This window comes from Merops nubicus, unplaced genomic scaffold (genome assembly GCF_000691845.1).
Source record: "Merops nubicus isolate BGI_N331 unplaced genomic scaffold, ASM69184v1 scaffold4141, whole genome shotgun sequence".
Lineage (NCBI taxonomy): Eukaryota > Metazoa > Chordata > Aves > Coraciiformes > Meropidae > Merops > Merops nubicus.
The window spans coordinates 8,133-20,152 of NW_008588846.1; the positions used below are offsets into that span (position 1 = coordinate 8,133).

At 37.9% G+C, this 12,020-nt stretch overlaps 1 protein-coding gene across 1 annotated transcript in view; it reads left to right on the top strand.

Moving 5' to 3' along the window:
• Positions 1-1,721, top strand: part of STEAP1 (six transmembrane epithelial antigen of the prostate 1) — a 6,806-nt gene extending 5,085 nt beyond the window's left edge. Inside the window, exon 4 of the mRNA XM_008949370.1 lies at positions 1,116-1,721. Coding sequence (XP_008947618.1) covers positions 1,116-1,373 — 258 coding nt within the window. The 3' untranslated portion in view covers positions 1,374-1,721. The remainder of the gene's footprint in view (positions 1-1,115) is intronic.
• The last annotated feature ends 10,299 nt before the right edge of the window (positions 1,722-12,020 follow it).

Here is a 12,020-nt window from a genome sequence, read left to right on the forward strand (position 1 = left end):
TGGGAGTAGGTGGTGTTGAACAGACAGTGCTGTTCCCATACCACGTGGGATCCCACTACACAATGAGAATTTCTTGTTGCTCCCCTGGAGCTGTTTTGGCAATACTTTACTGCCTAAGCAGTACTAGGTGGCTGGAAAGTCCAGAAGAAGGCTTCTTCCCAAAAATACATGCAAAGGTTTTCCTTCTGCAGCAGTATTAGCTTCATAACACCCTCCAAAAAGGTGTATTCTGAAAAGAAGGCATCTGAGAACAGATGCATAATCAAATCCAGCTGGTCCTGAGTTTGCTGCAGATGTGCTTGCTTCATTGAAGTTGAAGTATCTGGTTTGCTCTTAGTTCTCCAGTATTATACACAGTAATAATCAAGGGGTGGTTCTGCTGACATCAGTATGATCACACTGGAGTTAAGAGAGTGTTAAATTAGGTCCCTGGACACCAAAATCTGAAAATTGTGTTTGACTTCACTGGTGACTTATTCAATTTTTCTAACATTGTCAAGATCGTTATGCAACAAGAAATTCAAAATCACTAGTAATTGTAGCATAAAATTTTCTTTTATTCTAGACATCCTAAGCCAAATTTATCATTGTAAGTGGGGTAAAAGACTTTAGTTTCCTGTATTTGTGCAGTTGCGTTTGTCATGATATTAGACTCACTTGAGTTTCTGGTTTTAATTGACCTTAAATTTTTTCTTTGCAAACAATCAATTAGGCCATTTATGAATATGCTTTGGAACTCATAATAATTTATTACAGAAGTAAAGTCATTTCAGATACAGATGACATCTATAAAGTGAGATATAGAGAACTAACCCTTTTTCAAGAACAGCCTGCAATCCATGATCTCTTCCTTATTTTATCTAAATATCATAGCAGTAGTTGAAAAATGTGCCTCATCTCTTTTCTCTTACGGTGGCATGGAGGAGTGCAGTTAGATGCTTGAATTATAGTTCTTAAATTATAGTTCTTAAATTTTAGTTCAAGCCAGTGGTCTGTTTTCTTTGAGTTGAGTGTGTTCATTGAGGCCACTCCTGATTTTTATATTTACTTAACACAGTACTCTTTTTGCCATGTTGGAAAAAATAAATAGCTTACTATTTTCTTTCTCTTTTCAGAGCAAGATGGGATATTTAGCTCTGCTGCTCTGCACTCTTCATGCACTGGTGTTTGCTTGGAATAAGTGGGTTGATGTTAACCAATTTATCTGGTATACACCACCTTCATTTATGGTAGCAGTTTTTCTTCCTATTGTAGTTCTGCTTTGTAAATGCATACTGCTCTTCCCATGTTTTAGGAAGAGGATAAAAAGGATCAGATGTGGTTGGGAAGGTAACTCACAAACAAATCAAACCAGTATGACTTCTAGACTGTAGATGAAATATGGACATTTCCTGCCTATGTATGTAAACATGTGCAAAGTCATGAAACATTCAGTCATTATCTCCATTTTCACATTTTCTGTAGATGCTTCCTTTTCACTTTTCATTTTGACTTCATGAGTATGAGATGTATGATGCAGTTTGGACTTTTCCTAAAACAGAAGGTGGAAACATTAATTTTACACTCTACTCAGTGTTCTGGTATTTGATCATTTCTTTCTTGTGACTCAGTGCTTTTAAAACCTAAGGGCTTCATTGCCTCAGTCATAATTCTTCTGTAGGCAAAAGGAATCATAAATCGTTGCTCAAAATGACCACAGAAAGGAAAGAAATGATGACACCACAGAAGCTGGGAATGCTTTCTGCTGCCCACAATCATTTGGTTCCTTCATTAAATCTCAGGATTATACTAGGACAACAACTATTTATTATCCCATTCCCCCTCACCACCTGGATCCAATATTTTACCCTGCAGAATGGGGATGTTGGCAAATCAGCCAGACAAAATCTGTGTATTGCCATCAGGTCTTGAACTTAGACAACTGGGCAAGCAGAACTGACAGGAACTTTACAAGGTAAATCTCTTCTGAGGCCTGGGCACAATCTAAAAAAAGAGTTTTTAAACTCAGATCTCCATCTTATATGGGACTAGGCGTGTCTCTGTTTACTTAAAACTATAAAACATTTTCCATTTTTTATTCCATGAAAGTGCTCTTTTGTTTCTGATGCTGGAAATTTTCCATGCTTTTGACCTAAACTTGCAGCCCTTGACGTGTGCTTAGTTGCACAAATTATTCCAGTGGGATGAGTCATGTCAGGTAAATGTGTTCTACTGTTTACTCTAGGGCCAACGCAATTGTATGACTGGAATAAAAGCATTAAAAATAGACATTTAAATCTTGACATTGATTTGCTGAGATTTTCCTGTAAAATGGCTTCTGAATGCATTTGCTTTTACAAAAATTGTCATATGAGCTACTTAAACCTAATTTTCCTTATGTTGTTTAGGTCTGGCTGAATGTTTTAAATGACCTATTTTTAAGCATGTTATGCAGTGGTTAATATTTTCACCCACCATCAGGTACATTTCTGCTAGTCTCCTTTCATGACTTGAGTAGGACACCGACTGATGATGCCATTTATTGCTGGGATCATCTGAATGAGAACTGTAATTGGTAATGGCTCTAGTATTAAACTAAACAGGAAAACAATGTACAGTTAAAAAAATATACAATACATGGTGCTAGTGATTTTGCAGCTAATGATTCTGTTGTACATTTGTGGACTTGATACACCAAGCATAAATGACAGACAAATTAAATAGCCACAAGGATACTACATTTTGTATTTTCCTGGTTATAAATCCATTCAGTTAGTACAACTCAAAAGTAGGCCTTGTTGTTTGCACTTAATATGGTACTGTGAAAATAACTGGGAACATGGTGGCCTCTATTATGTAGACTGAAGAGAAATGAGTGGCATTGTGTATCAAGTCAGTAATGCATGACAGAGGCAAACACTCTCTAAAACACTGGAAGCTAGTCTGCAATGTGAGTCTAGGAAATTTATAACCAAACAGGAAAACTTGGTTGTCGGTGTATTAGTATTTACATTTCTATAAATGAAATAAATAAAATATTTTAGAACTCATACTAGAGATGAAGGATATTTGCCAAAGGTTTATTCAGAATATTTCCTGCACTTTGTTGTCATAAAAAGAGAATGAAATAATTTTTCTAATGGTCAAGGCAAGTACAATGATAAAAACATCCCTTTGTTTTCTGTATTGTCCACTAGCTACTCATAATGTGTGCTTAAACTTACTGCTTAGGACAAAGCTGTGACTGTAAATACTCCAAGCAGCCCCTGAATCCATCCATCGAAAAAAAGGACGTTCGGTTTTATTGCAGCTCTGTTCTAAATCCTGTTAAACTTTGCTCTCTGGAATCAGCCCTGCTGCTCCCTTAACTTAGAAAGTCTGGAAAAATTAATTCAAATGCCAGCTGTGTTGAATTCTATTCAGTTTGTTGGACTAATTGTTTACAGCTAGTCATGGAAGCCAACCCTTTGACACAGAGGAATATAAACAGCTTGAGAGGTAACAAAGAACGTGGCACAGAGAGCAAAACCTGACCTTTGGTAACTGCAAACTGAGAAGAGGTGTATAAAGACATTCCTTGGAAGAAACCATTTAAAGCTATTCATATGGCACGTATAAAAAAAAAAATCCAGGCAAATTAATATGTGTATGCATTTAGAGAGCAAAATAATTCAGGGAAACAATAATGGACTTCAAGATGTTTCACCTTATTGTCACCATTACCAAAGGGAAGTCTTTCAGCAGGGACTCTGTTATGGATGAGCGAGGTCAGTGAGCATTGGGTAGAGCAGTATGGTCAATATAGTTATGAAGTTAACAGAAACTGGAAGTTAACGTTCAGTGCCTTTGTACTGTGCATCTTACTGCACAGAAGTAGGATTTAGGTCACAAGTCACTTTTGAAAATGGGACTTGAATGCCAAATTTTTGTCCAAGTTCTTAAAACATTCTGAGTCTGTAAGATATTTTCTAATTTGGAGACTAACAGACATTTCCTTACTGCAGAAATCACTGTAGGTGCCACTACTAGAAAACAGACCATGAACTCCATGAACATGTAAATATACTATTTATATTCAACACCATAAAAAGTTTTTAAGCTGTCTGTTTTAATACATCTTTATCCAAGCAGCAGGAAGGAACTGTTGTCTGTAGATAGTACATTGTATTTAGTGCATAAAATCAGACCAAGGCACATCACAAGCACCAAACTCCTTTCAGGGAGTGCTAAAGAAAATGTATGTACATGTACATCTTTTATTTATCTTCTATTCATGGTGCAGCAATGACAAATTTAGATTCATCCCACTTCAAGTGCCTGATAAATCATGTCCTAATGAAGCATTCATTTGTAATACCCTGCTCTATGCACTTGTTGCACAAGGTAGTGTGAACTAGTATGACTTCATTAATTTCAGTCTGTTAACATGGGCTGAAATCCTAACATAAGTTAGAGGTGAAAACCAGTTTCAGGATCATCACATACTATTCAAATTGACCTTTCACACTCATCATTCAGCCCAGGACATTAAGAACACTTCTGATTTTTTCTCTTGCTCAGGAGCAAACACAAAAGTGTCTTCTACCAGCTGAAATTTGCATATGATCTACAAAAGCTGTTTCTAAAATCACACGTGACATCCATTCAAGCAGGTTTTCCCCCAGATTGTCTCAAGCATGAGCCAGATTTTCTGTGTCTCAGCCAGCCATTTCTCCAGAAACCGCTGTTGAATCCTTACAGGCAGAATATGAGACCTCGTACCAAGTCTCTTCCATGCTTTGTAAGTCTTTAGTAGAAACTCGCTCCCCAGTCTCCAGAACTGGACCAGTAACACTTTAGAGGACATTGCAACAGTATTTTCAAGCTTTTAAGGCATTCTGATACACTAGTGAGTGAGGAGGGTCATGTAAGAGCTATAAAGGGCTACAGAAGAAAATGCTGTTGACAGCATTCTATTTCTCCCACTATAAAAGACATGATTTAGTTCAACACTCATTAAAATAATTGCATTTGTACCTTTTGATTTATGTTTATGTACCTATTTAAAAATTTGCTGTATTAATATGTCCATATTCAACTACACTATATAAAATCAGTGTGTGTGCAATTTTAGGGGCTTATTTGTATAACACTGGTTATTTTTATAGAACCGTGTATCATTAAAAGCTTCAATGTATGCTGTAGCTGACATTGTGTCATACACATCCAGGGTATAAGGGTAAAATGGTAAACTCTAGAAGAGCTGTTGCCATGAGCAATAACAATGGCTTTAGTCAAGGGGAACCATTCTCCCCATGCTGGTGCAGCGCCTGGAGTCTCCAAAGGAGAGAAGACAAAAATATAGGAAGCAAAATGGGCACTTTCATAGTGGGACATAATGAAAGCACATTTTTCCTGACAGTTTTTTTAACTGACAGACTGCATACTGTAGCATTCAGAGATTTTGTGAGGAGGAATAGAAAGCTGAACAAGTTGTGGAGTGCTTTGGAGGGAAACCTATGATCCCTCAAAACACCAAAGACCAGGGAAAGCTCAAGAACAGTGAGGGCATTGTGGAGAGGGAAGGAATACAGGCCTATTCTGGGGTAAAAATCTGTAAGTCTAGCATAGGTGGTTTTGCAATGCCTCTACAAAGGCTGCAAAGTACTCCCTTCATGTATGTCCCCAATGTATTTAAGTCAGAGACAGAATTGAAACTGGAGAGATACTCACAAATTGTTGAAAGGACTTGAGGGATTTTATGCCAAGTTTAGCTGGGGTAGGCAGATCCCAGAATACTATTCCCAAGAAGTGGCACCAGCAATCAGTGCCCCAGAAGTTAGAGCAAGGGCTGTGCTAGCTGTGGTTTAATGATGGAAATTCCTGTTGAGAGAAGCATTCACTGTAAGCAGCCCCTCCCTTTGGCCACATTTCTCTGTTTTCTCAGTTCTGCAGGTGTTTAAAGCTGTGAAGGTAATCAGACCAGGGAACTGGATCCCTTTGAAAAGTAATACAAGAAAAAGAATGATTCAACCAGATCCATGCACTGGTCTGATTGATTACCTGACAGCCATGCATATATGACAGCAGGAAGGACAGGAAGAGAAATGGTTTGAAGGGGCAGCTTCACTTAAACCAGCTTAAACTATGCATTTGCAAGTGCATCTAAAATTAAAAACTTAAGTTTTGTCATCCTATTGCAGTAGCAAGAATGTTTCATTGCTTCACTTACTTGCCATGTTCTTAATTTTCCATGAATCACTGGGCAAAAATGTGTTCTAGAAATTATCACTGGGGAAAAAAAAAATTAAAACAAAACAAAAAGACAGCTATTTGAAAACATCCTGAAGCCACCCCTAGAGAATGTAGTTGCTGTGTCTAGCAATGACTGATCATTGTCACAGATTTTTTTTCAGTAGTGCCAGGATTTTTAGATCCCATCAGCATGCTCTGTTGCTGGTGGCAAAACAATTTATTTTGGTGGGACTTTTAGGCTCATTAAAAAAAATCTCACTGAATTCAGTTGCATCAGGGTTCAGCTTTTGCATCATTTGAACTTTTCTGTAGATTGAATGTAAAATTTGAATGGATATGGTGAGGCTAATTTATTAAGTATGCATAGCAAGTTTTTATAGATTTTCCAGTGAAAATATATAAAACCAGTCAGCGAACCACACTTTATTATAAATTTATAAAAAAAAAAGACCACAACTACTTCCAATAAAGATGATGTAACAGAAGATACAGTTTCACCTTTTTTGTTTCTTTTTATTTATATTTCATCTTGGTTGCATTGAGAGTACACTATGTCCTTGACACAGTTAAAGGTGTGTGGTCCCTGTGGGACTGGTAGAATACTACCACTGCTGCTGGTGGAAGTATTTGGTCTTTAAATTTCATCTTTTGGGCTCACTGTTAAAAAAGAAGTGAGGCAACTGTGGATTATTTTGAACTGGACAGTCAATCTTATAGTTTACAGTCATCTGCAATCTTTATATCCATGCTTACACTTGCATGTACTCTACTGAAAAAGAATTTTCCATGTTAATTTCTGTGTTACTTGAAATGCTGAGAGGTATCTTACTGCTGGAACTTGAGGAATGACCACATAACCTGTCTCTAATTCTACCTCTGCCTTTGTTTCCAGTCCCATGAGTCATATATACAACTGAATGGCATTTGTCTTGCCTATCTACCTGTACCTATGCATATACCAGAATAACTTTTGAACAGTGCATCTCATTCATTCAAAAATATTCTAAGTGTTCTAACAGGAAATCCATAAAAAGAAAAAAAAAGAAAAAGAAGCCATTATGGAAAAAAAGCCAAGCCACTTGCAGGGCGTCTCAAGCATCTCTGTAACAGTTTATCAATCTAACGATTGCTTGATGGCACCCATAATTAAAGTAACAGTGCCTTTCTTTTGTGCCTTCTAATTTGCAATAGACTTTGTACATTCACAAGAATATGAACATCCTAAATTATTTATTTATTCCCAGACAATGCAAGACAGACAAAAGGGTATTCTGGGGCAGAGGAAGACTGAGACTATGAAGCTACACAAAGCAGCATTAACATGGATTGGGAAGGAACAGGACTGTTGGAGATCTGGGACAGAGAGGAACGGAGATATCACAAACACTCAGATTTTCTTATGAGAGGAAAGAGTAAAGGAGTCCAATGGATGTTAAAGGCAGAAAAACAAGCAGGTGGAGGATGCTGAGTGACGTTAATGCAACATCGAGATAGTAGGGAAGAGTTGGGGAGAAGGGCAAAATGGAGGACAAGTGAATGACAGATGGGAGAGTGTCTGAACAGACTGAAGTGAATCCTTGAAACAGAGTGGATGGGAGGGTTGGTTATCCACACGGAGTTAGGGAACAGAATGCACAAATACAAAGAGCCCAGCTGTGTGCAGAGTTTGGCCTGCAGAACCTATTAAGTTGCAACCACATCTCCATCCCTGAAATACCATTTGAAGCATTTCTGGAGAAATCTGTTCAAATTCCACTGATATCTATGAACACCAGCAAGGATATAAGTGGTTCTGTGACTTTGAGGAATTATTCTTTGAGACGTAGCCCTGTGATTTTATTATGGATGAGGAATATACTCTTTCTGAAGCTGGGGAGACATGAAGCTGGGGGGACAGGAGTCATAGATATTGCTCCACTTTTCATAACAATCCAAATATAAACTGAGTTATCTTCAATAGATTGTGCTTATAGTGGAGCAGACGTGGCTGCTTTACTTCTTGGTAACATGTACAGTATGATTTGCTGACTGAAGGAAAATGTTTAGCTACAACACAATGAAAGTAAGCTACTCTTAAACATTATTCATGCCAAATAAGGAACCAACTGAAAATAGAATTAGATGGTGCGTTAAATTATATTCAGAAAAGTAATTCCTAATAACTTCGGGTTTACCTTTGTTCTGACATCACTATCCTATTGCACACATTTAGTCCTCACCATTTATTTCTTGCAGAGGCAAAATTCCCAGTGGGATTTTTGCCTAGCTATTCAGAGTCAGGTTTGTCCCCTGCAGTCAAATAAATACTTCAGGTCTGTGTTCTCCTTGACACTATTGCCAATAAATTGTTCACCTTCCTCCGTGTTTAGGGTGGACTCCATTCCCTTTCATACCCTCCATCAAAACAGCCTTATCAAGGGAACAGCACAAAAATTTATCATCACTTCTCCATTACTAGAGCCTGGCCTGGAGCATATCACAACAGAGCAGCTGAGCCACAAAATGTCCTCCTCACCAACTGCCCAGCTTCGTTCAGCCCTGTTTAAATATCCTGTGTTTGCTTAGTTGTTTCTGATTTTTAAGTTCCTCCCTGAAAACTCTTCTATATGGTTGGGTGCTTACACCTTCCTGACACCGAGATGTTAAAAAATAATAGGTGTTTGGGAATGCCAGTGGTGAGGAAGAGGAAAATTAAGTATGTACAGTAAGTGGGAATGAGATACACTTAGCTACTAGAACGAGATGAAGGTGGGAGAATGAAGCAGAGGGAAACAGATCCTAGGAAAAGTTTGGAAGACGGAAGTGGAGTATCATGTACTGACTGGCCCTTGCATTGCCCTTTTGCCTCTGTTTTCTCACTCTCATTCCTCTCTGATCTACTCTGATCCTTCCCTTTCCCCACTTTTGGTCCTTTCCCTAAACATCCCACAGTAAGTCTTGCATACCCACACAATCCCCTTAAAAAAGCCCACAACAGTTCTCCTACAATTATCTTCCCCTTGCATACCATACGAAGTCTCATATCCATTTAGGCAAATACCTCTTCAGTTTGCATTACACTTCAGGGGAAAGAGTTTCTTCCCTTGATCACCTTGGTGGGTTTCACCCCAGGGACAATGATCTATCTGATCATTCACCTTGGACAGTCTTAAAGAAGTTTGACTTAATTTTCATTGATTATCTTGCTGGGGTTCCTTTGCCTGTTATTACGTCTCTGGCCCTCATTGGGTCTTTGTGTTCAGCATGATGAGCCTTTGATCATTTAACGGTACAGAGAAGATAATCAAAGTGTGGAGCAGCTGCTTTACAGGAAGAGACTAAAAAGATGGGAGGTCTTCAGATGAGAGGGGAGGAGGTGGAAGGTGATTTTTATCCAAAATCAAGGTTCACAAAATATCAAAAGCAGTGGCTAAGGCAAACGCAGACTGCTTTTTGCCAAATCCACACTACCAGGACTAGAGAGGATTCGATGGAAGATCAGTTTACAACTGATTAAGAAAGTGCAGCTTTATGCAGTGGACAGAGAACTTCTGGAGCTTGCTGCCATGGCGGGCTGTGGAAGAAAACAGCATCAGCGTGTTCAAAAGGGGGTTAGACAGATTCAGAAACAATAATCCCTAACAGGACACTAAAAGACTTCGCATGCATATACCCTATGACATCTCTAAGACTAATACAGATATGGGAGGAGAGTAAAAAATACTGTGGCCAGGCTTGCATGCTCTCCTTAAATAGCATTTTGTTTTGCTGCTCTTGAACATGTACTAATGGGTTAGACAGGCTATTTGTCTCACCAAGCAGGGTGGTACTTATGTTCCTATACTTCAAGAGGAAATCTCTCAGATTGATACACTCTTCTACATTTTATGGCTGGAAAACGAACGTGTTGGGAATGTGAACTTAAATCCTGAAGATAAAGCTATTGCCTTGGTCTTTAAAAGAACTGCCTAACTCTCAGGATCTGTAGCAACTCACTAGCCACAGTTAATTTCTGTGGAATTAACTGCATAAATCTTCACGGGACTTGGAACAGAATTAGTATTTTTTATATACATATATATTGTTTTTTTTCTATACAGATTTTCCTCTCATAGTGCGAAGTTGCTGCTGAATTAACATGGTTTCATCTTCATTTGTCAGGCAACATTTTATGCAGGTAGCATAGTCCCATTCAGTGGAACAAAATGTTCAGAATAAACTAACTGAAGACCTAACCTACATGAAGGTACATGTAACAAGAAGGTGACAAATACATGTTAAATTATATCTTTATACATTTTCACAAGCATAATGCTACATCCTACACAGTATAATCTTGATTGATTTTATTTCCTTTCCACTCTCAAGAAAAACCTGTGGTCTGCACGTCTGAAGGAAATTTAAACTCAAAGAGATAAAATCCTGTTAGTAAAACAAACACATGAGGCTTAGGCTGTCAAATTGTGGTCAAGCCTATGCCTCCCTCAGCTATGTTACTATTCAGGCAAGTATTACTGTCTTTTAAATGAGGTTTTCAGTTTTGCAATATCCATGCTTCACTAAGAAGGACTTACCTCTGTTCTTGGTTAACAAGTAAACTGACTGAAAGTTTTCCTCTGGATTTAGTTGTTTGTATTATAAAACAACCTATTTTAAACCAAGCTTTGGGTCCAGCAATTATTGCAGGCACAGGATCACACTTTTAGAACCTACTGTCTCACTTTGTAGATGCCTTCTAAAATGAGCAGCCACAAACCAAGAAGAAAAATTCTGACCTTCTATAACTTACACCACAAAGCAAATGTTGTTTCAGAGTTATAGGGAGAAGTGGAAAGGTCATACATGACCTTGTGCTCCATACAAAGCCAAGAACAAACTCCAAGAACAAAAAGCCAAGTCCTGAAATCCCTTAACTGGACTTCAACAATAGCTATGGAAAACCATAGTCAGAGAAAGCTAGGAGAGGTTTCCTTCCTTCAGCTTCTTTCTGGTGAATAAGATTAATCTGTTAGATTGTAAAAGCAGAAACAATCCTCACTGTTCTTCTGCTTGGATTGCCTTAGAAATAGACTTGTAAGCCTGGATGTCTTGTACTTTTGTTTGCTTTGGGTTTGTTTTTTGGTGGTTTAGGTTTTCTTTTTTTTTGACGGGGGTCCTCTTTTTTTGGACGAATTGCCCTTACTTTTTCTTCTTATTTTTTCTTCTTACTTTTCTTCTCCCTTCCCTTCCCTTCCCTTCACTTCCCTTCCCTTCCCTTCCCAAAAGAGTATCTAAATGGTGTTACCTATTTCAGTTTGTCCTTCATTCCCTTGTTTTTGACTACTGAAATTCAGAGCCTATAGGTTCTGAAAGAAGTAGTGATATCTGGACACTTAGTGAAAAGGTAACATCATAAATTGATGAAATCCAAAGAGTGAAGGAAGGGAAGAGGTTTTAGTTGAAGTTCATTCATGTCTGTTCTTGGTTTAGTTAGTGGTGAGGTTTTGTGGTTCTTTTTTTAAAGAGTATCTTTATTAAAAAACATCTTTTCAAGTAAACAATGACATCAGATTACTTTAAAAAATGGAATGAAGAAAAGGACAAAACTGCAATTTGTTTCTACAAAAAAAAATAGGTTTCAATTTTCTAAATCTCTCAGATCCACTTTGTTCTTATAAAGAATGGGTAAAAGGCATAAGTTTTAATTTTAGAGTAATTGCAGGCTGCCACAAGAAAAAAATTAGTTGGCCTGAATTTTCCTGGCTGGGAAATGCTCTATTTTTCTGCTAAATTATGAAATTAGTTGTGTTGAGGTAGTACGCCAGAAACTATTGTATTTGGGTTTGTTG